At 37.2% G+C, this 25452-nt stretch overlaps 1 protein-coding gene across 1 annotated transcript in view; it reads right to left on the bottom strand.

Annotated features, from left to right (window-relative positions):
• Hr39 (Nuclear hormone receptor FTZ-F1 beta) overlaps positions 1 to 25452 on the bottom strand; it is a 127502-nt gene that overhangs the window by 86816 nt on the left and 15234 nt on the right. The window contains exon 3 of the mRNA XM_089104604.1: positions 14640 to 14738. Within this exon, the coding sequence (XP_088960730.1) occupies positions 14640 to 14712 (73 nt within the window). The 5' untranslated portion in view covers positions 14713 to 14738. The remainder of the gene's footprint in view (positions 1 to 14639; positions 14739 to 25452) is intronic.

The raw sequence follows: 25452 nt of genomic DNA, 5'->3' as shown, positions 1-25452 counted from the left end.
TAGCCAACCCCTCCCTCTCCACAACAAAATCCTCAAGAAAATTACAACCCTACTTTGAGTCACACTCAAAACGAGCAAAAACACTCAAAAAGAGCTGACAACCCCCATACTTTATTAAGATCAGAACATAATTTGAACTTTACAAAAAAAACAAATGACCGTGGATTGTCAGTTTAACTTGCATATACTGATATTTATTCCTTAAAGCTTTATTAAAGTCAAAAAAGTTAAAACATTTAAAATGTATTTTGTTTTCATTAAAGTGCAAAATATGTTCTGGTTTTGAGAAGCCATGGGGGTTATCAGCCCTTTAAATTAAAACTTGTTCTGGGGGATGTTGAACTAACCAAAAGGCAATGACATCAAATGAAATGACATAATTTTTATACAATCCTAAAAGGGCGTATGCCGGATTTGCCTCTCACTCACTCGGACTATCTGTTTTGGCTTTTTTCTACAATTAGCCATGGCTTGATGCCCTTAACTACTTGATCTGCATGCTACTACTTCTATTGCAACTACTACTACTACTAAAGCTAAGGGTATTTAGAGTACAGGCAAACTAGAATTTGACTCGAAACAAATAGCAAAAGAAATTATTGTGACACCACGTTGTAGAGAAAAAAAAAGCTGAACAGCATATCCAAAGTTGCACATTCTAGGTCGACGCAAAACTATTTTTTTTTTTTTTTTTGCTTTTCGTGTCATTTTTTCCGGTTCTTCTATAAAAAAAAATGAACTGTCGGTAAATGTTAATTTTTCTGTATATGAAGTAACACCCCGATGTACAATGAAGAGCTGAGCCCAAAAATAAAAGCAAATTTGATGTACAATGCACGAAAAAAGAATTTCTTAGTCATCAATATGTGATTTTACCCTTCTCATCGTTGTAACCTCTTTTTCACCATACTATCAGAAGGCAACTATTCTGACATAAAATGATGAGCTGAGTTCAAAATCAAATTAACCTGATGTAATGTCTAATAGAAAACTCGTTTCATATTCATCAATATGCACTTTTTTATTTTCATTTGACATGTTTCTTTTAGCACTTATGTTAACCAATTCGTCGATTGTTGGTAAAAACAAATTGCAACAGAAATGATTTTTACACCATGTCGTAGAGGGAAAAAGCTGAACAACACATACAAATTTGCATATTTTAGGTCGACGCAAAAACTAGTTGTTTTTTTTTTGTTTGTTTTTTTCGCGTATCGTGTCAGTTTTCTCACTTTCTAACGAAAAAACTAAGTTCCGGTAATTGTTCGTTTTTCTTGGACCGAATTATTATTCCGATGTAAAAAGACGTGATGAGTGCGAAAATGGAGTCAAATTTGGTTTACGATATATAAAAAAAGTTTCATAATCATCAATATGAGATTTTTACGCTTCTCGTCGTCGTAACCCCCTTTTTTTACCAGGCCATCTTTCGCTGGCTAAATTGTCGGGATTTGAGATCTAATAATTAGTTAGCCTGAATATGGTCATCTGGCTCCATCACCTGATGCGTCAGCCTAAAAAGTGATTGCAAGATGTTTATTGAAACATTAAAAATATTAAAAAGGGAAAATCATCTATGAAACTAGTTTTCAGGGGCCGACATTTAAAATCCCTCTTAGAATAAACTATTATCAACATACTGACTAATCTTCACAATTGATAAAATTATCGAATTAACTTCATGAACATTTGAAAGACAGAATCAAACTCCGACTAGTATTTACAACTTATTCTTTCAATTCAGATATCTAAGCTTTGACGTTCTCCTCATGCGATGAGGAGAACGTCGAAGCTTAGATATCTGAATTAAAAGAATAAGTTGTGAATACAGCTTTCGATTCTTGGAGAGTTAGAACATGCTGTCCCTTTGCACGTTTTACGTGCTGCAGCGCCAGCTAAGTAGTTTTTAAAGCAGCTCCATTTTGTTGAGCTGCATTCCAGTTGACGGGAGCACTTCACGATTTTCAGAAACAGACGAGGGGCTGGCAGGACGTCAGTAGCAATGGATACAACAAGTCATCTTTCTTTTACCAACCCAATTCCTCGGCTTTAAGTTCAGAATCAGGATCTCCAGTCCATACCTGAACTTGGTAAAAAAAAAAAAAAAACCTGTAACTGTGGAATTTAGCCGCCTCAGAAGTTGGTGGTAACTGTTCTGGGTCGACGAATGTGCTAGCAGTAGCCACCTTCTTTTTGGAAACTTCCCTGTGGAGTTCATTCAGATTTAAACCTTTTGATGAGCCATATATCATGAGTAGAGCTTCTTCTCCAGCAACTCTTACTTCCTCCTTCGAAGCTCACTTCAGCATGAAAACTGCAGCTGATGTACGACAATCGGCATCTGTCATTAGCTCTTCAGAACAAGGCCTTTTCCAACACTGTCAATCCGTGAAGTAAAGTCACAGCCTAAGATGGTGTGAGAAAAAAGAATCAAATGGCATGTCTCTTGGCCCAGCTTCTCTTTTAGCGATTGTCTCATATTCGGAAAGCTTTGTCAGATATTAGCTCAGGTGCAAAGAATAGTTTTTTGCTTGATAGGTCACCATGATAACACAATAGAACCAAAGATCAGGATCATCTCCAATGAAGGCAGAGTCATAATACAGGGAGGAATCAACAGCAGCTTGCACAACTGGGACATCTGCATCACTTGGTGCCTGGACTACGACGAAGCCTCTTGATTAGAGATAAACAACCAACGTGCAGATAAACCTGGCCTTATTTTTCTTTCAGGACAAGAACTCAACCTTTTTTACCTTCAGTTGCATATCTGATGTGAAGAAGATCTCACGGCCGATTATACAACTTCTCTTCGACTGGGCCATATCCTTTATGGTAGCTTTGCCATCGTAGCCGTCGAACACAATATTGGCAGATGGATACTTTTGGGTCACGTAAGCATCATAATGGTCAAGGATTTTGGAGTATCGTTCGTTTTTGGCCCATGGAATTCTGTGCAGAAGAGCTCCACCGTCGATGATATATCCAATGCATTTGGGAAGGGGAGTAGAGCGCCCCTCAAGATTGCAAGCCCGTACTATATCTCTGGCTTGTTCGGAGACTGGAGCATGCAAGAACTGTCAAAAAGTGATGCCGGGTAGGAACACAGTTCGTGTTGAAAGTACTCAGATTCCATGAGTTGATCCTCTTTGCTAGCGTGATGAACCTCTAAAAAGGAGAGTGGGGTTCAGTCTTTTGCAATCTCCACCTGGATTCTGCTTTGTAGTAATTTGAACTGCCTGTTGTTTTCGTCAAAACACAAAATCAGCGACCAGCTTTCCAGACATGGAGTCAAAGATTTTTTGGCTTAAATCTCTAGAAGAATCAATATTGGCAGATGCATATCAGACCGTTAGTGATGTTTCTTAGTTGAAGATCCCCATTAAATGGTGATCATTTTTCTAGGAAATCGATAATGATCTAGGTGTCTTTACAGTCCCTTAGCTGCCTCGGCTTGGACGTTTCCTTATGTTGTTCACTAGTTCCATAGAAAACGTGTGACACACACTCCATCAGAAGATTTAGTGCAGGGCAGACTGATAGAGACAGAACCCATAAAAACCTTTGAACCTCTGTCATACCACTTCCATCGGTAAGGCCACCAGCCGTTTTGAAACAACGAATGAGCTCCTGCTCAATATGAGATCTGTGGAGAGCCCAGCCCAGAATCTTTCAGAACGTCGGATCACATGCATTCCATTCTGGAAGGTTTGATAAACGGCAGGATGGGTCTCTTGGAGCTTGATCATTCGCTGGGTGTAAAGCTGGCAGGATTTTGTGTAATTGTTGTGCCCAGATGTCGCCAGATAAGGTAGCATATCAGAGGTGAATTTTAAGTGGAGATCCCATGACCCAAATCGTTCGGCTCTTAAGAAATTTCGCAGTACGTATACCATATCTGAGTATTGGAACCACGGTTTTGAGGTTCTGCACTGGAGCAATTCCAGTCTCTTCCTATCGATCAATTCCACTATTTTTATAAAACAATTCTTTGATATAAATTTCCAAGAATTTTACTCCATACGGTTAGATACATTAGTTTACCATTTCAAGCTGTAGATCTTTGGTTGAAATGATGACACAAACAAAAGTGATCTTTTCCCTTTAAATATGAAGTCAATGGGAAAGGAGAACATTCGCAGTGAAAATTTTTTAGCTTGTTGGGTGGCAGATACATCAAATAAATTTTTTGTATCTTTAAATGGCCAGATGTCAAACATGGGTTAACGTGACTTAATGAATCAATACTCGGGGTAATTTTCAATTGTGATTTTTTAGCTTAAGGCTTTATCCGGGAAATCACTTGGACAAAGCGTGGGACGAAACGTCGATATTATTTATTGCATATGAAGGTGATGAAAGCGGTGTAGCTGCCTTCTGTGCGTTAACTGATCTTCTAAACGAGCCAACCATAATTTATCAGCCGCTCTATTTTTTTTTTTACCAACAATTAATGAATTGGCGCAGAATAAGTACAAAAAGAAACATTTCAAATGAATGTAAAAAAGTGTATTTTGGTGAATCTGAAACGGGCTCTCTACTAGTCATTACGTCAGGTTAATTTGATTTTTGGGCTCAGCTCATCATTTTATCTGAGAATAGTGACCTTCTGATAGTATGGTGAAAGAGAGGTCACAACGATGAGAAGGGTAAAATCAAATATTGATAATTATGAAATTTTTTTTATACATCAAATTTGCTTTCACTTTCGGGCTCGGCTCTTCATTTTACATCGGGACGGTACTTCATATACAGAAAAACGAACGTTTGCCAACAGTTAATTTATTTAAGAGAATCTGATAAAATTGACACGAAAAGCAGAAAAAAACTAGTTTTGCGTCGACCTAGAATGTGCAACTTTGGATATTTGACTAAGCTTTTTTTCTCTACAATATGGTATAAAAATCATTTCTATTGCAATTTGTTTGGGGTCGACCCATGTTTTTGGCTAGTTTGCCTGTACTATTAAATGAAAACTCCAGGGAATCTTGGGGGGATGTTGAACAAATTTAAAACACACTCTGTGCATGCAGGTTGTCAAAAAGACGTATCAGCAACGTCCAAGGAACTGCTTGGGGTATTAAACGTAAAATTTCAAGGTATAGTGAAGGGGGTGTTGAAGAAATTAAAAGGAGGTATATGCATAGTGCTACTAATGCTGCTACTACAACTACGACTAGAATTATTACTGAGGCTAACGTGAAGCTTTCAGGGAATGTTGAACTAAACCAAAACCCACTAAGTGCATGCAGGTTGTCAAAAAGGTGTAATAACAATAACACAGGAACGGCTTATAGCATTAAGATAAAAATTCCAGGGTATGTTGAGGGGGATAACAAACAAACCAAAAGGCACTACTTGGTACTACTACTACTACGATTACTGCAACCACTGAGACTAATAATATATTAAAGTGAAATTCTCAGGAAATGTTCAGGGGAAGTTTGAACCAAATTAAGACACTATGTGTATGCATGTTGTTAAAAGGGCATATAAGCAATATCTTATGAACGACTTAGATTATTAAGTCGAAACTTTCAGGCCATGTTGAGGGGAAGGTTGAACTAACCAAAAGGCAGTACATACATGCTACCACTAATTGCTACTACTATACTGCTACGACTGCTGTTACTACTCAGGCTAAGAGTAATAAGGTGAAACTTTCAGGGAATGTTAAAGGGATATTGAATTAAATAAAAACACACATGTGCATACAGATTACCAAAACGTCGTATCAGAAAATTCTCAGGAACGGCTTAGAGTATTAAGTTGAAACTTTTCTGTACATGTTGAAGGGGATGTTGAACTAAAGAAAAGGTCCTATGTACCTTTTTGGTATGGACACCACTATGTCGATAATATTACTACTACAACTGGTGCAAATTATGTTCCGTTCTTTAGAAGTCATAGACGGCGTTAACCCTACACTTGTTTGTGGTAGTTTCGGCTCGTTTCGACTTTGGCTTGGTCATTTATTGCAATTTCTGTCCTTTTAGGGTTTAACTTATTTATTGACTGTGAACAAAGGTAGTTTCACGCTTGAAAATTATTTGACTTTATTTCAGCCCTTTTTTGGTTTGTTGTAGGTAGCTCTTTACTTTTCTTTGAAAAATTCTTTTGTATTTTTTTTTTTAATTAATACCTTTTAATAAGAGCCGTTTCTTATGGAACTTTTATTCTTTATTCTCAACTAAATTTTTGAAAAAGAAATTCTACAAATCTCTCAACAACAACAACTCAAACAATCGGGGAATTCAGGCCCTGTAGATGACTGGCTGGAATACAATCTTTGAAGCACGATGATCAGACAAGATTCTTCCGAAGAGCCGATAACATCATATATTTTTTTCCTCTAGAAAAACCAGATTAACGGGTAATGAGCTGCTTCCGGCTGTGTTTCTGTCAAAATTATAACCAGAAACTGAAAGGTTGAAACAAAAAATCACTTACCAAGAATTTAAATTATCACCTATGTTAATTTTTATCCTTTTATACCAGCAGGGCCGCCGACAACGTAATTTAATAGTTTTGCCATTGGCAGGATCTGATTTCTGGGTCTCATGTCCAGTTCCCTGGCCTGACTTGCGTTGGAAATAACCATGGTTTTCCATCATTAAATCTACAGCCCCAAACCTAATACAGTCCACCGCAGTCAAGCTTTGTACAGTAAAAATACGGTTACCCCTTGAAACAATTGCAATAAAAATGATTTTAATACCACTCGATAGAGACAAAAATGAGCTGATTAACATATCCAAAATCGGGATCGCAGCCCCGAGACGAAAAGGGTCAAATTTACCCTTATAATATGGAGGAGGGGGCAAAAAGCTATAAAGTTTATTTAGTGATAATACATAGAAAGGGATGCCTTCTATGGGGCTATTGAGGTCGTAAAAACTAAAATGAAGGTAAGAAGAGCCCATCACCAGTACCACAGGGATATTTTGAAAATTCCCCCACAGAGTTGAAAGTGAGAGGGGTTAAGTCCGAAAACCAACGAAATGTCCTATTTTAGTGAGCAAGGAGTCCTTTATAGGGTTTTCTTGGTCGTAGATAACGAAAAAGAAAAAGACTTAAAACCTGCAAAACCCCCACAATTGCGATATTACGGAATATAGATTACATACGTGTTCAGTAGAATTAGCTACCTATTTTTTATTTTATTCAACACAGGAGAAAGCCATAGGCGTGTCACAGTAAAGTTTTACTGAAACCGTGAGTGGAGAAAAGTCTTCTAAGATTGAATAGAACTAAGGCGTAGGAAACAACTTAATCGAACACCCTGCTCAAGACAAAAAAAAAATCCAAGGCTTCAAGATATACGAATTATGATTCATTTAATAATGTAGCAAAATCGATCAATATAAAGGTTAGGGAATAAACTACACAGCTTTGGTTTTTAATTATTTTCACTTTGTCAAACACAAAAAGAGAAAATTTTCAAAAATGATTGGCATTAAAGGCAGTGTCATTGTCTTCAACTTCAGGTTCCATGGCATTTTGCAGGAGATCCCTCTGCCTGATTTGCAAGCTATAGAGCAATTCAGCCCCGACTCCTTGCATGATAATCTTTCTTGGTGTATGCAATATCTCCAGTGACGGGTAATAGTATTAAGATGAAATTGCTCAGGACCAGCCAAGGGAATTAAGTTGAAACTATTAGGGAATGTCACAGCTATTCGGCTTACAGAAGCACTCCCCAACTTTCAGAAGCTGCAATGGAGCCAGAGATGATTCAGTCATCGTCGGAATCAAGACTGTTTCTTTGCACCTACATCCCCACTGAAGAGGGTCGAGACTGCTATTTTCACTCTAATTTTGGACCTGACGATAGACACTCAGCGAGTGGAATTCCGCGGCTGTACGTGTGGGTGGCAAGACTCGAGGATGCACAAATTTCGAGGATGTTGAGACCTTCCTTTGGAAGATACGATAGCGAGCTGAGTTTAGGTCTTCATCACTCTTGTGTCTATAGATGGACGGTAAAGCACGTTCTCGAGCACTAACTATCTCCTCCTTTGTGTTAGCGTACTAGTAGTTCTTTCCTATTTGGGCACAGGTTATCTTCGTCTTTACAAGTTTCAAATAAAGCTTTTGCAAGATCAGGCTTGTTTGGTCTCCTCATTAACCAATCGTCGTCAAAGAGTGACGAAGGAATATTTTGCAACAACCAAGAACCAATGGAAGATTCGGCTAGGATCTACGTGCTTGATGTCCTGTGAGCCAGCTCTCTTGGCTGTGATAAGGGTTACTTGTGATTTCTTTCTAAAACACAATCCTTTACAGACTTGCCAACCATACCATCAAGAATCGCTTTTCCCACTTTTCGAGATTTTTTCAATGTTTGATTCTAAGGGATCCATTATTCCACTCACTATATTTCCCAGTCATTCACAATCTTCGAATAAATTTGACTTTTCAAGCAAATTCAATGACAAGCAATTTGTCTTCGTGGTCCCTTTTTTTCCTTGAGAGCCCCATCTTTTTGTGCTGTTCTCTAGTCCAGTATTTTTCTTTTCCTGTAAGCTCCTGCATGAGATAGTTTACTTCAAAGCAAGCAGGACGCAACATAACCCAAAGATTTCCCTAAAAATCTGTCATTCAACCTCCACTAGTAAGTCCTCTAGATGTCGTAAGACTCCTCATAAATTCCTGTTCTATAACCAGGTCAGCTGACAACCTAGCCAACTGCCTTTCTGAGCGGTTTATCGTATAAAGGCCATTGTCACAAAAAAGATCTGTAAATTTCTGGGTGACAAACGGATAGCTTCTTCATTTTTTGAATGTAGATTCTCGTAGTCTTTAGATACTGGTTATGGTCTGCTGCAGCGAGATAGTGAAGCATGCTTTTTACTGGTATTGGCTGTTGTAATTTTGAAGGTGAAGGACTAATTACTGATTTCAATTGATACTGATAGAACATCAAGCGGTGACACATGTTAAATTTATTCAAGAGTATTTTCATGTTCCTTTCCCCAGGACAAATTGTAGAAAGATCTGGATATCTGAAACTCAATACGTACATAGTTTTGAAAACCATTATTGAAATAACTTCTGTTTCCACCCCCCCCCCCCCCCTCTCCTAAAGTTTCGTCTGAGTATCACTTAGTGGTACACAAATATGTAGAAAGATAAAAGTCAGACAGACAAAAAATAAAATAAGCTCCGTAATCCACGGTTCGAATCGAATCCACAGATTACTCAGTACCAGTGGTGGCGTTAGTTTGGGGGGAAGAGGGGGATTTGCCCTGTAGATTTTTGCCTCCCCTGTAGATTTTAAAAACGTCTTTTTTGAAGTATTTTCATTAAAAGTGTTTTCAAAAATTTTCATTTTTGGTATCTTAATTGAAAAAAAAAAAAAAATTTGCCCCCCCCCAAAAAAAAATTTCATGAATTAACGTCGCTGCTGACATCTTCAAAATAAACTGTTCCTTATCATGACTGTTTACTAGACAAAAAAAAATAAAAAAAAAATAAAATAATTGATGTCTATGGCATCTTCAATCCAGACACCAATATCCACGTTGCAAAAAATCAGCATTTTAATAGCATTCAACATGAAAGGTATGAAGGTCAAATGGCCCCACCCAAGCAAGAAATTGACGATTCACAGTAATTTGCCAGATCAACTTTAAAGATTGTTTTTAAATTTTCTTAATGATATTTTTGAGGTTTTGATTATGATGATAAGGAAACTCAATTCAGCTAGCAGCACTTAGTAAGAGATTGTATAAAGCTTCGTTAGAAATTGTATTGGTTTGGCAGAGAAAATAAATAGGATCACAAATGATTTTCTGAAAGTTGAAAGGCTATTTTCTTGAATTTTATTCCGAGTATTCCCGTTCGTGAGTCGTGTTTCTCAAATGTAGGGCGATACAAGACTCAGGGAACACGGAAGTACGTGGGGTAGGAGACTCGGGCATCCTTCCTCCTGAACACCTAAATTATTTTCTTGGAATTCTACGAGTATATACGAATTATCAAACTTTTTTAGGAGGGGGTGGGGGGCAATAGCAAAGTTTTTCTTGGCACTTCTTATTCTCATTATCAATTCATTTGTTATTGTTATTAGCCCCCCTAAAAAAATCTGTTATTGCCCCCCCCCCCCCATCAGAATTTCTGAAAAGGCACCTGATGTAAGGAGTAAAAAGATATATTTGCTACTCCTTATTTCAGTAATTTTATCCAAGCAAACTGCACAAATTTATGCATATTTTTTATATAAAACCCTGAATCTGGTATGGTTTTGGTGATTCTAAATTTGTCATGGAATAAATTCAAATAACTAAGCAGCTATATAAATTTTGATCGCTGATTACCATCTAATCATAGCGAAATTAGCATTCCAAATAGTGTATAAGGAGTCACATGGCATTGACAAAATAGAGTATTTTTGAAAGGAGTACATACTGGTAGTATTGACAAATTCATTCTGGGGAGCAATCTGAAAATCCATGTTGCCCCTGTCCCAGCCCTGAAAAAACGTTTAATCAACTCAAAATACAGAAATATTCATTTTAACTTACTGAATTTAAGGCAGACAACAATTAATGTTTCGGAAGTGTAGGAAGAATGGTATACTTGATATGACCCACCTAGAAGCAAGGCCGTATCCCGGGGGTGGGTTAGGGGGTTTGAACCCCCCCCCTCGAACTGTTTGTCCGACTAAAGTAAAAAACGTAACACAAATGAATATAAACAAGTTTATGATTCGTTTTTTGAAGTTTTTTGTACCCCCCCCCCCCCGCAAAAAATATTTTTAAAACACCCCCCCAAAAAAATCCTGGGTACAGCCGTGCCCACAGGCATCTTTTTTTTGGGGGGGGGGATAAGTTTTACGACAAGGTTTCCGCCTCAAAAATATGCATTTTTTAAGAATAATATAATTCTTTCTCTGCTTTTGTGCATTTTTATTTTACCCAGGGGGTGTGGCAGAGCATCCCTGGCATTCCCTTACAGGCTACTCTATTACCAGGAGTTCATCAACTATAAATGCAGCTCTAATGATGGGGACATACAACATTCACTCGTAGGTGTACAGACACGTACGGCCTACGAAGGGTCATCAACTTTAAGAAATCTCGTACACCAGGTGACGCGTGCCAAGCGCCGTGGGGAATGTGCCAAGCTTGGCGGATCTGTGCAGGATGTCAGAACAGAAACGCCACCAATTAATCTGCTTTTACTGAAGCTTACCATTCGAAAAGAACAGACATATTATCAGCAAAAGTTATGAAACAAGAGGTTGAAACAAGAATGAAACAAGAGGTTGTGTGCTGCGCCTTGTGGTAGCGCATACCAGCACTAAATCTTAAAACGAACTTATTTTCTATAAACGTCAGCTTTGACATTACAATCTCAAAGGGTCGACACAGGGTCACTCGACATTCGTCGTCACAACTGACGGGGAAAAACAGATAACTTTTCTTTATGAATAGTTTGAAAACAATCTTAAACCATATTCGGATTTGTCGGTTTTTTCTAAAGTTTATTTACTCTCTGCTGTAAAATTTGCAAAATTGGACTATTATTACCTGGCAATTGCCACAATGTCCCCCTAAAAAAAATCCACTAGCCCAAGTGAAAGTGTCCCGTCTGCATAAGAGATTTGAAGTGTATTAAACAATATCCATTCGTCAATAATATTCATAAAGGTTGCTTTAAATGAAAATGCTAGATAAACCGGTCACGACTGTTTTATTCTTGTCGAATCCAAGACACAAGAAAAAAAAAGGACACGAAACTTTGGCAAAGAATGTTGAAGCGACAAGAATTCTCAGTTGGTTCGCCTGGAAACCCGAGGTTGCCCTGGTTGCAGGTGTTCGATTAAATAAAACCCGCCTAGCACTCAGGTGCAACACTGGAGGGCTCTAATCAAATTTTATCAGACCCAAAATTGTCGTCATAATTGAGACATGACAAACAGTATTTTGGTATTAATTCATCTTAGGAACAGGAAAAAATGAGGGGAGGATCAATCCCAAAGATCGAGTTTTCCAAATCAGGATGTAAAACTAGATGGCACTGGCCTCTTTTTCAAGAAATTTGAAAGATCGTAAGCCAGTTCACGCATGCAACCTTACTATACATACAGGATGTAAATCGCTATTATAATTCACAAGTATGGCAAATTGATTAGACCAGAAGTTAGAAACGATATATCGATGAAAAGGAAAATCTGAATAAATTCAAAAGAAAGAGTCATTGCTGGCTTTAATAATCTATCAGTCCTTTAGTGGGGTGTGCGTGTAATTTAACCCCATATACATCTTGTATTTTTTTTCCCTCAAAGGGTGGAAATGGCGGCCATCCGAATGTAAAAACGCATATATACACTTTTTTTTATTCCGAGAAAACCGTCTTCAAAACTTCTCAAGTTTTGCGCCCTCCAATGCGCAACACTAGACAGAGGATTTAAGAGAAAAGTTGTTAGCAAAGGTTTTAAACAGTATTCTTTCCAACTATGCAATTAAAATAAATACCAAAGTTCGCTGACACTGCTAAATGTCAATTATATGTTTTATAGGAAATTATAGCAAAAATCATTGGCGTACTTCTTGTTCTTGTATGAACCCTCTCGGGTAAAAATCGTATATCCGCGAATACACGTTTTTACCATTCGGACAATATATAGAGATTCAGTTATTTATTCAGAAAATAAGAGGAAAGTCATCTCAGAACACAAAAAAAAGAATAACTAGAAGTCAGTAGCCCTCCCTCTTCAGCAAGTCAACAGACCGAGTACCAGGTGGTATGTCTTTCCAAAAAATCCAGCGATTTTCTGGCATGAAAGGCAGAAGCTTTGCCAAAATTGTATCTTTTTCTCAGGTTTCACCCCTCTGACTCAGCTTACCTTTTCAGCAAGAGGATGCTTTCCCTCTTCGATCACTTTTTTTTAATTTTTCCAGTACAAAAACTGAACTCTTCTTTTTGCTACCTGGTGAGGTCTTGTACAACAGGGATGTTTCATCACGCTCAAATCTCACTTGAGAAAACTGCTCGATGTTGAATCCCACTTTTTTCATTACCATAGATGGAGAATTGATGGAACTCAACAATTGATGGAACGTTTAAAGACATTCTCAGAGCTTTGGTATGCTTTTTCAATCAGATCACACAGGTCTTCGAAGTCCAGAACGTCTCTATTTCGAAGCTTGGACTCTATGGATCCATGCACAGAGTCTGCAGACCAGATATTTAATGGTAATGCGATCAGGCCCTCCATCCAAATTCACAAGTATCACCAAATCACTGTAAGGGGTCCAATTGTTATTTTGCGCACAAAAATTATCGCCATTCATTCTGAGAAACTTGTGATACGAGCTACCAAAATCAGGTACGTCACATCCTTGCAAAGTCTCGTTCCATAAGACGTACAAATTGAAGACGTTCCATAATACGTATCCATAAGACATTCCTATTCCACAATACGTTCCATAAGACGTACGTACGTTCAAAGGGGGCGAAATTTTCATTAAAAAAGACAAGGCGGGACAACAAAGAAAAGCTTCTTTTCTGCTTTGCATAATTGATAACAAAAGTATCATCTGCAAATCCACAGTTTAGACCTTTGACTCTCTTTCACTTTTGTCTTTTTTTTATTTCTCGTCTCACAGCCTAGATTAGAGCTTTGTATTTCGTGTAGTCTTCCTTTTCTGCATCGGATGCAAGATTTTGCTCCTTTGAAAGACAATATTTTTCTCAACCGTGTCCTTTAAAAGAGCATAAATATCGCAACTATCACTCTGAGGTAAACACGTAGCGCACAAGAGTCCACAGATAAAAGCATGTTTATGGCAGATGAGTGTTTTCACCTTTGGCTAACGGGGCAAAATGCTGCAGATATATGTTTTTACCAGAAACATCTTTGCAGGGGATTGTATTACGGCATTCTTGCATGTACCATTCGATTTGTCTCAGAGCTGAATTCAGTGATTTATCTAACTCGTAAAGTGACTTATCAAGTATATACGGTTTTTACTTTCGGACGGCCAATGGGTTTCCACCCTTGTAATTCAACCCATCCAACTCAACCCTCGTTCAACTTAAACACCGTTTAACTTTACCCCTGTTTAGCTCAATGCTCGTGCAGCTTTAAAGGATATGATCTTGAAAGATCATCTCTTCAAAGCTCCACTCTTTTCTTCCTCTCATGAAGTTTGAATCTCCCTTGAATCCTTTCTTATGACCTTCCGGCGGATTCAGGGACAAACTTTTCATGTGGATTGAACTGGACGGCCAAAAACCACAATTTTTGGCAATCTATCCTTCTTCATCCGAGAAACGTTCCCTACCCCTCCCCAACCTTTATTTCATTATAACACTCGAAAGTGGGATCGGACCACATTTTTCGTACAGCTTAAACAAGTACAAACGGATCATATACGGTCAGTCAAATAGGTACCTACAATAATTCTGAGAAAATTCATCAAGAAAATATCTATCAAATCTTCTTCAACCCTTCAAAGCGCCCATTTTTCAGACCTATAACTGACCACTGCTCTTACTAGGGTTTCCAATATTCTATTCTTAGTTCGAAGACTTATCTACAAAGAAACAAAGACGTATTTTCGTAACAATTTCTTAATTTATTCCACAGACCCCTTGCAAAAAAAAATGAGGCGTAGAGTGGAACTCACCAGGTAGGTCAAGGTTTCTGACCTCCTCATCCCCGTCCGAGTCACCGCCTTCAACTTGATTAACGGAAGCCATTCTCTGATCATAGGTTTATCCAGTTCCTAAAATTAGAAAATCCTCTTTACTTCTCCTTCTTGTTTGAATATGCACTAAGTTTGAATATACAGGAACATTTATACCAATCACAGATTTTTATTTAAAAAATAAGTTATAACAGAGCAAGAAAGCCGGATGATTTTTACACTGCCATAAGAAAAGATAAAAAAGCATAGCCCTCGCTACATAGATAACAAAAATAAGACAATACAAAAAAAAACTTACGGTACGCATTACCATTACGTAGTAATTATGGATTGAGAACAATTTGTTATCTGCCTTAACTACGATACCAAGTTACAAGTTCATAGAATACTCTTAACATACCAATCCCCCTCCCCTCTTGGGGAATTCGGCCTAAAAACTCCTTTTTCGTAATACCTACAGCCTCCTCCTCACAATACACGATGTGTACACTGATGATAAGCTAGATTTATTTATTATCAGCATACTTGATGTTAAAGTTAGCACTTCAAGTCGGAGTCAGGAGTTTCGTGTATCAACCCTAACTCACAGTAGAAATACCCCAAAAAAGTAAAAGAAAACAAGGGAAAACAAGGAAAAAAAGAAACAGAAGCAAAGACGGAAACATATCACAAGCAGTAAAATTCAAACAAACAAAAAAAAACGAAAATAAAGGGGGACTTCAAAAATCCTGTCTAATCAACAGCGCAACTAAAAACTACAAAATTACAAAGCATCTCAATTTTATGGTGGAACTGAACATTTAGGTTTTTTTTACGTTTTTCAGCTTTTATTTCTAATTTCTCTGACTTCTCCATATCGTCATTTTCTATATATTTTTAACATCATGTTTTGTTCTTTTAAAGTCTGAATTGTCTTTAGATGTTCACTATTTTCTGTTTCAGCCTTTTTTTCTCCTTTTTTATTTCTGTTTTTTTCGCTTGCACTATGGACGCCTTATTGCTTATTGCCTGTGCAAAAATGAAATGGTCGGGACCTATGTTTATTCTTTTGAGTTTTACACAGTTCGTTATAGGTCAATTGTTATCTTCTTTCCGGAGTTTTATCATGGTTGGTCAACTAGGCTTTTTAATATTCATTAAGAAAAAAAACACGCACATGAAACAAAGTAAATAATAACTTAACAACTGCTATATAACTAAAATAAATAATTTATGATTTAAGGTGAGACTATGTTATATAGAGGAATAATGTATATTATGTATAATGTATATGCACAATATATATACAAACAAATATATATATATATATATATATATATATATATATATATATATATATATATATATATATATATATATATATATATATATATATATATATATATATATATATATATATATATATATATATATATATATATATATATATTGCGGTGAGTGTCCGCAAATTGGTTAATGTCGACATCCACCAGTGAATGTCCGAAATACCTTTTTTTTTCTCCTTGGATTTAGTCACTGTTGCCAGCTAATTTTTCCAATTTAATGCAATGTTTGATGATGGGAGTTTAAATTAGATGATTTTTGGTTAGATGAGGTTAGGGTGGTTTAGGTTAGCTTAGATTAGGTTTTTAACCCATTTCTCATATTTAGAACCAAATTTAACCTAACATAATCTAACTTAACCTAAACTAACATAATCTAACCTAGCTTTAACTTTTACCATCATAGGTTGCATAAGACTGAAAAAGCTGACTAGCAAAGCTAATCGAATCGAAGCAGATGAAAAGGAATTTCGGACATTCACCGGTGAATGTCGACATTAACCAGATTTTGGACATCCACCGTAAAATATAGTGTATATATATATATATATATATATATATATATATATATATATATATATATATATATATATATATATATATATATATATATATATATATATATATTAATAATTATAAATAATACTATATGTATACGATCGTATAAGATATGATATTAATAATTATAAATAATACTATATGTATACGATCGTATAAGATACGATATTAATAACTTACAATGATACGTCATAAACTAATTAAAACATAATAAAGTTTTAATAGGAATTAGTTGATCGGAGAAGGGATTCTTCCATTTTTCACTTAAAGCGACCAAATTTTTCCAAGTTAGTGCCTCCCCCTCCTAACCAAGCCATTCAATTCTTAATACCTCTGGCTTCAATATCTTTCGTAGAAAAAAACTGCTTCTATCAAACAGTTCGTGGTAATGAACTGTAAGTAAGGAACGACTCGGTTCAATAGTTTTTTTTTTCAATTTAATGTTCGTTTTTTTCGTTTTTTTGCGAGGATTATCTTATCGAGCCAGTGGTTCTAGAGGATCGGCAGAGGGCTCATTCAAACGGAAATTAAAACTTCTAGTATCCTTTTTAAGTGACAAAAAAGATTAGACGGCAACTATCCCCCCTCCCACGCGCATTTTTGCCCATAGCCATCCGATCAAAATTTTTAGATATACATTTTGTTCAGGATAGTTGAAAGGTCGAATAACCATGCCTCTGGTGATGACATCAACCCCACAGTCCCTGGGGAAAGGGCTGCAAGTTATGAAATTTGACTATTGTTTACATGTAGTATTTGTTATTGGGAAGTAAACAGAAATTTTTTGGGGAGGTGAAATTTTCTGTGGGTAGGGGGGGGGGGATATTTTCTACGGAGAGAATTTTCCGTGGAGAGGAAAGTTTCCGGGGATGAACTTTCAAGGGGATATTTTACATAAGGGAATTTGTCAGAATTTCTATACGAAACTTTTTTTATTTGTCTTACATTCTTTTTGCCAACTTAAATTTACATGTGAACGTTCCGGTGAAATTGCCCGTGGAATATTTTCAAACGGGATCGAATTGGCTGAGGAGGGAGGGGTGTTTCTTTGTGGGAGAAACTTTCCATTGGGGGGTGGGGGTAAATCCACGGAGGGGGAGGGGTTCTGGCAAGACTTAAAAAACGATTAGAAACTAAATGAAAAGCAAGTCTTTTTTTTTAATGAAAGTAGAGTAAGGAGTTTTTCAGGCGGGATTGTTTACAAGCAATTTACCGGGAGGAATTTTCAGCAAGGATGGAATTGGCAGGGGGAGGGATTTCATACAGGAGAAAATTTCCGAGGAGGAATTTTCGTGGGGGGATTTCCATAGAAGGGGGGTGCAATTTTCCGGCATTATTTGAACATCAATCAGAAACAAAATTTTAAACAAAAGGCTTTTTCAAGTGAAAGTAAGGAGCATTATTAAAAATTGAAACGAACAGAAATTATTCCGTAAATGAGGAAGGATGCCCTTCCTCGATACCTCAAAATTTACGCTGAAGTTTGACTTTGTCCTACTTATTCAATAATGACTCCTGAAACACGAGGGCTGTTAAATTAGACTAAGAAGCTATTTTAAAATACAATAAAAAACTTTAGCATGAAGGTGAAGAGCAAGGTATTGAGGAGGGGACATCCTGTCTAGGCTTAAGATATTACTTATTTTTAATAATGCTCCTTAATTTCAGTTAAAAACACGTATTTTTTTAAATCCAATTTCTGATTGTTTTTCAAATAATGCCGGGAAATCAGCCTCCCCTTTCTGGAAAATCTCATCCCAACGAAAAGTTCCTCCCGCGTTAAATCCCTCAGACAATTCAAAACCCTTTGACAATTTGGAATGGACAACTTCCCCAAAACATCTTCAGATGTAAAATTAATTTGGTAAAGAGAGAGTAAGACAAACAAACAAAAATTTGTTTAGGAATTCTGGCAATTCCTGTGCATAAGTGAGAAATAGTTCGCGCAGCTTTGTTGGCAACAGGTGGATTTATCCTGCAATCAGTTGTTAGTACTAGTAGTAGTTACAACCAATACTTCACTTCAAGGCTCAATCTGTGTCTTGGGCTGTTTGTTTTGTTCCCGTCACGTGAGGAACCCTGAGTACCCTGCAATCAGTTTTTAGTACTAGTAGTAGTTACAACCGAAACTTCACTTCAAGACTCGATCTGTGCCTTGGGCTGTTTCTGTTTTGTTCCCGTCGCGCGAGGAGGGGGCAGTTGCCGCGGATTATTCTCACCCTTTAAATTCATCTACCTTTATTTAAAAAAATACTCATTTTTAGTATTCTGTTTCGTTGTCAGTCTGTTTACTTATGGTTATTCTGTACTTTTAGCTTTTTTTATCACAAAATCAGTTCAATCTGTTCAACGTGTTTAATCAAGGGAGTTATTAGGTCCAAATGCTTTGTGGGGGGAGGATTTGGCCAACCTAATGGTTTGCACATCTTCAGTCTTTGGTGATTGAATACACATGAGTAATTGGCTTGTAGCCCATTTCTTCTTTTTGAGACACTTAAAAGGTAAATACATAGAGTATGGTTTAGGATAGTTAAAATCACATAATTAAATTTGCTCACTTGTCAAGTGTTATTATAGTTATAACAACTATAATATTTTATTATAGTTATTATTATGTGGTATAGCTACATACAATCCCAGTTTAAAGAATGAAACAAGAGGATTGGTAAAGAAACCAGGGGTGAGGGGAAACAATTATGAGCACTAAAATCCAAAACTTAGCCTACTAACAATATTTTGAAGGCTATCACAGGGAAACTGACAGAAAAATTTAAAGACAGGCACATCACTCGCAGAGGCAGTGAGGGGATTGCCCCGTTTTAAATTCCTACCCCATCATTTTTAAAAATACTGTTTTTAGTACTTCCAATGAAAAATATCTTTGGTACTTACGTAATATCCCAACCACACTCAAATTCTTGATTTACAAGATCTGAAAAAAAAAACAGTTTGTCTGCATTAGGTTATAAATAGCCTAGTCTCATTGAGAAAAATTACGATGTAGGTATATTTTTATTAGATATTTAGCATATAGAGGCGATTAGGTTAGATTAGGTATTTAACGTAATGTGTTCTGCGCGGACTGCTTTCCAAAATTCGGTGTTGTAATTTCCATAATTAGTTAAGTAATTTCCTTAACTTCACTTCTTGAGTGGGGTCGGCATAATACGTAAGTGCCATATCATCTTTTAGTATTTTCATTTTTGAGAAAATAGAAAAAACAACAACCCCCTCCGGATTTTGAAAATTACATCTTCCCCCCTCACCCACATTTCCGCGAATAGGCACCGCTGACAAAAAAAAAAAAATCAGGATTTAATCTAAATTTGTATTAAGATGCAGATTAATACGTTAAAGATTGTTACGTCAAGTGGTAAAAAAAACCGAATTACCACCCACAGAAGTTATAGAGAAGTCAGCTATAATTGACGATCGTTCCAAGGAGGCCCGAAGGTAAAGTGTTCAACCACCGACACTTGGCAGACTACAGTATATCTTATGACTCTTTCACGCAACGTGAAAGGACTAAGGAGTGGCTGAGGGAATAGAAACTTAAATTCTAAAACAAATTTGGTTCAGGGTGGAGGCGGCTTAGGGAGGGAAGACTCCAAATTTCGAATAAAAATGTGAATTCTCTGAAAAAATAACGGAACTTTTGGAAATCACAAGACTTCCTGGAGACAAAGGCTCAAAAGCCCCCTCCTGTGTACGGGCCTGGGCGTGTAAGAGAACTAGGAAATAAGATACGAGGCTGATTGGACAGAACTTTGTATGATTCGATTCAATCTTTCCTGACACAGACACACAAGAATATGGCAATTGATACTAATTAGGCAGTATAAATCTTAGTTAATTGATCCCAGAAGATACTTAAGGTCCAGAAAATGATGAAACCGAGTCGCAAAGCCCATTACTTAGAAACGGGGGCGTAATTTGCTATGGGGCAGGAGGGCAACTGCCCCTTTCAGACCTCGGTTTGCCCCTACAGACGCCAGTTAAAGGGGTCTGTTTGGTACCTTTATGGTACCAAACGGCTTACTATTATTTTTTTTTTTTAGTTTTTACTGTCATTTTCACTTGATTTGGGAAAATTGATTCCAACTTCGCCCCCTCCAGGATTTAGACGAAATTACGGCCCATTACTGAGAAACAGACTGAGAATCAACTGAACTATGAATTGAAGGTAAATCTATTTTCAGGACAATCTAACCTAAGAATTGAAAGTCTATACATTCAACCGTAAAGCTCAGACATGTATACGGAGAATCGTTTCGGTGAGTGAAGTGGTATTTGGGAAGGCACAAAATCGAAACAAAAAACGCTGGAAATGAGTGAATTAAACGGACAACATAAGGAATAGTAGGACAAAACTTGAGATTTGTGAGGATATGAGCACGGAGTCAAAGCCTCTTCCCCACCAACCAAAAACACCCTTGTATTTGACAGTGCCGTATGCAGGATTTATTTTCGGGTGGGGGGGTACAAAAAAACGCATCAATTTTTGTTAAAAAAAAACGCATCAATTTTTTTTAAGTTTTTTACGAGTCGGACAAACATTTCGAGAGGGGATCAAACCCCCTACCACCCCACTCCTGGATGCTCGGCCTTGGTATTGGATGAGTATAGCATAGTCTGAATTACAGTTGAGTATCAGTATGGAGTTTGAGATGCGTTGAATAAGATAATTTCTTTTTTTGTTAGTGACTTTCTTTTTTGCCGTCATTTCTGTAATTTTTCGTATTCGTCTTTTTTCTGTTTGCTTCTTTGCCTGTCTTTCTTTCGTTACTCCGCTATTTTATAATTCTGTTAATTGGGGGAAAAAAATATTATCTCCATAATATTATAAATTAGTATAATTTTTTAGTTCTCTCCATCAACGATGATACTAAGATTTTGGGCATATAATTCTGAAACAGACTGTCACAATAAGAAACTGCAACGGTTTCGACAGAGTACAAAACAGTGAGTTGTGCAAAATGGATAGTTTGGCAAGTTGATTATATTAATTTAACTATTAACTATATTTAATTTAACTATATTAATAAACTAATCAATTTTGATCCATTAATAAGCCAAAAATTCGTCCACCGGATTCTTGTAATTTGCAGAGACTTTCATTTTGTATTTGACAAGTTGGATTCTGTTGGATTCAGAAGAGGGATACTGAAGAATACCCTCAAACGTAGCTCCGCCACCGACCTCCAATATCTCCGACCATCTCTGCAACTCGAATGGGAAGACATGTGGGCAGCGGCACATCTGACACCAGAAGGGCGGTCCTTCTTGGATTCCCTAAGCACCTCTGGAGGCACAGGAGGGACTAAAGTCTAGGGCAAGGTAAGTTGGTGAAAACTAGCCCAAACTGGAAACAACACATCCTTTCCTAAATCGACACTAGTCCTGTCTCGAAATTCTAAAATGAAGGTAAAGAACAAAACTGTGCTAATCTAAAACTCCATTGAAACCAAAAAACATCATGTCATGCTTTGACAATTTTTGTAATTTATTATAAATAGCTCAGTCAAACACAAACAGCCCAAGATTTATTTTTCAAGAGCCAATTCACAATGAAAATTTTACTAATACCAAGGTTTAGCTAGCGCTAGCTCCAGCCAATCAGATTTTTTCTAGAATTTTCTGATTGGTTAAAAAACAATCCGTGAACACCGATTGGCTCAAATTAGCGCTAGCTAAATTTTCATATTAGTAAATCTCATATGAAAAGGCTTAAAATAAAACGCCACTACTCGAAAACCAGTCATTGCCACCAGTCTGAAATACCAAGGATAGAGAATCAACTAGATCTTCAAGGTTCTATACAGTATGCGCCTAATACTGGATTCTTCTTCCCTTGGACATCGTGAAGGTTAATCTTTCCTATTTAACTTTACTATTTTGAGAAAAACACTACAGAAAAGAATAAGCCTAAATCCCTTCACCAGAACAAAAATCGGTCATCTAAACCCATGGCTCTCTAAGCCCTACCTGAGAGCAATTTCATTTTTAGCATTAATTTAAAAAAAAATTCCACAGAACGAGTTTTTCAAAGAAAAGTAAAGAGCTCCACTTAGCCAAAAATGAGCAGAATTGAAGTCAAATCAAGACCAGAACATAATTTGCACTTTACTAAAAAAATGACTGTGGATTGTCAGTTTAATATACACAATATACTGACAATTTTTCCTTAAAGTTTTAATAATTTTTATTTATTAAACTAAAAAAGTAAAAACATTTAAAATGTATTTGTTTTCAGTAAAGTGCTAATTAGTTTCTGGTTTTGAGAAGGCATGGGGGTTGTCAGCTCTCATCGTGCTAATTTTTGCTCATTTTGAGTTTGACTCGGTTATTTATTGTAATTTCTGTTCGTTTTGAGCTTCATTTATTTATTGATGGTCAGGGACCAGGGGGTGATACCCCCTTTAAATCTTAGTAAAAACAAAGGTCCTGACAGCACCTGTCCCCTTGAAAAATTTCCTGACGGTGCTCATGATTTCAGCGGAAATAATTCTAATTGCAAGATCAACTCTAACTCTGCGGCACATGTGGCGTTCTGAGATAAACACCAGGTAGCAGAAAGTGGGCATCCCTTAAAATCACCTCGGTACTTTTTAAGAATCCCGTAAACACGCGAGAAAGACCGCATCAAAATCTCAAGATAATGTACGAAAAACCGGTATTCGCTGACTACGGAGGTAATGCTCACTCCGCGAAAAAGATTTGAACTTCAGTTTTTGGGGTTGAAGGGGGAAGGCACCAGAATATCGACGTCAGGACCACTACCGTCACGACATCGACAAAATCCGTCATAACTTCGACAAAAAATCCGTCAGAACATCGACAGTAATAACATTGACACGTCAGTTCATCGACAGTCACAATCGCTGCCCGTCAGAACGTCGACAGTCATAACATCAAAATTTTTTTCCATAACGAATATCCCTCAGAACCACTAACCGTCAGAACGTCGACAGTCATAACATCAAGTAGCGATTGTGACTGTCGATTAACTGATGTGTCGATGTTATGACTGTCGACGTTCTGACGGGTAGCGATTGTGACTGTCGATGTCCTGACGTGTCGATGTTATGACTGTCGATGTTCTGACGAATTTTCCTTGTCGACGAAATAACATTTAGTACTTGTGTTGTTCGAAATGGTAGCATCCCGGTTGAAGGGACAAAAAAAGCCTATTTTGTTCTATTTCATTAGCATTAACGAAACTTCACCTATAGCGTGTTTACTGGATTCTTAACAAGTACCATCACCTCTATTGACCAAAGCATTCAACAGGGGGCAATAGCCGGAGATAATATGATTAACCCGAAGCCCGTAGCATGCTTAATTAAAAGTTAGCAGTCAAATTACGTCCTTAGATTTCATTTACCCATTCTATAGTTGCTGGGATTGCAATTGCGTATCCCCCCTCCAAAAAAAACATTTAAAATTTTAGGGTTGCAACCCGTGGTCCTATTACAAAACACCACGAATGTCACAACCCTCTCAAAAGTCAAACACCTTCAAAAAACCTGCTCCTCATGCACTGCAATGCTGAATGTCGCCTGTAGTAAAATCTTAATGAACTCATTGATAAAAAAATTAAAAGGCTTAAAGGCAAAATATAAATGGACTTGGCGAAGAGTTGTCCAAATACCTTTGCCCAGGAGCAATCTTTTAATACCATGAATATTTAGTTGAAAGAATCAAGTAGACACAAGGGCGGCGTCTCTAAAACCTTAACGAAATCCAAGAGTCATAATTGGAAAAAAAGAATGTATATACAATGGCAGTAAAAATAGAACAAAAAGTACCAACTTGTATCTACCATAAATTAATAGCAGGAGGATATACTAGTTTTACTATATATCTCTTTTCATATACAGGCTAAGTAAAGAACCTCTACTTAAATAAATCCACTTTTTTGATTGTCGACTTGATGCAGCGGCTATTGGTCTTAAGCGGAATTTTTGGTGTATATATTCGTGTCGTTGTAGAGATTCAGAAAATAAATTTGGATAAGATTTGTTTTCCAAGACTGATGTTATAGTCAACACGTATCCAGGGGGGATACGCGTATCCCTTGGTTATAGCACAGAGCAGGTCCTCGTGTAGGAAAACTACTGGTCAAATCGCGAATATCCCCTTAGAATGTAAATTAAGCATGAATAAGGAAAATAGGATATCCCTATGGAAAAGCGCCTATGCTGAATACCGACATAACTACTTAAGCCCAGTAATCATTTCCAAGATATGCAGGTCACAGGGCCGTATCTAGGATTTTTTTTTTTGGGGGGGGGGGTGGGAGGGTAGTAAACAAAAAACATTAAAAACGCTCGACAATTTGTTTATATGCATTTTTTACGTTTCTACGAGTCCGACAAACATTTCAGGGGGAGAGGGTTCAAATCCATTAACCCCCCCCCCGTGGATACAGCCTTGGTCGGTCACGCCTTATTTGTGTTCCAAAGCATCCTTGCCGTAAATCAGGAACACAGCCATATTTCACTGCTTTTGTGATGCGGTTTGTGGCATCGAACACCTTCAAAATTCTCGATAAGCCACAAGTCATTTATCTAGTTTCATCTGGACCGACTTATACCAATTAAACGAACTATAATCCGGACAACGGGCCAAAATAGATGGGCAGAGGAACTCCAATCCCTTGTTTTTCAAAATATTTACTATTTCCCAAGAAATGTATATTTTTTTTAACAATTCTTTTATTGGTCGACCTTTAGTCTCTTCACCCAGAGAAAATCCTGCGCATGTTCTGAAACCCAGAAGTGCATAACATGTCCCATTCAGGTATGCATAAAGTGATTCCAGGTTTATCCTCCGCACACGTACAGGTATGAATACAACCACCTTCTTTAGCATCCTCCCAGCTATGTAAATTCTCAAGATAAGTTGCATAT

The sequence above is a fragment of the Artemia sp. Qi Xiang Cuo genome, chromosome 18, assembly GCF_049724085.1.
Source record: "Artemia sp. Qi Xiang Cuo chromosome 18, ASM4972408v1, whole genome shotgun sequence".
NCBI lineage: Eukaryota > Metazoa > Arthropoda > Branchiopoda > Anostraca > Artemiidae > Artemia > Artemia sp. Qi Xiang Cuo.
Note: the sequence above shows the minus strand (reverse complement) of the source record. Positions and strands in the feature narration are given on the sequence as shown.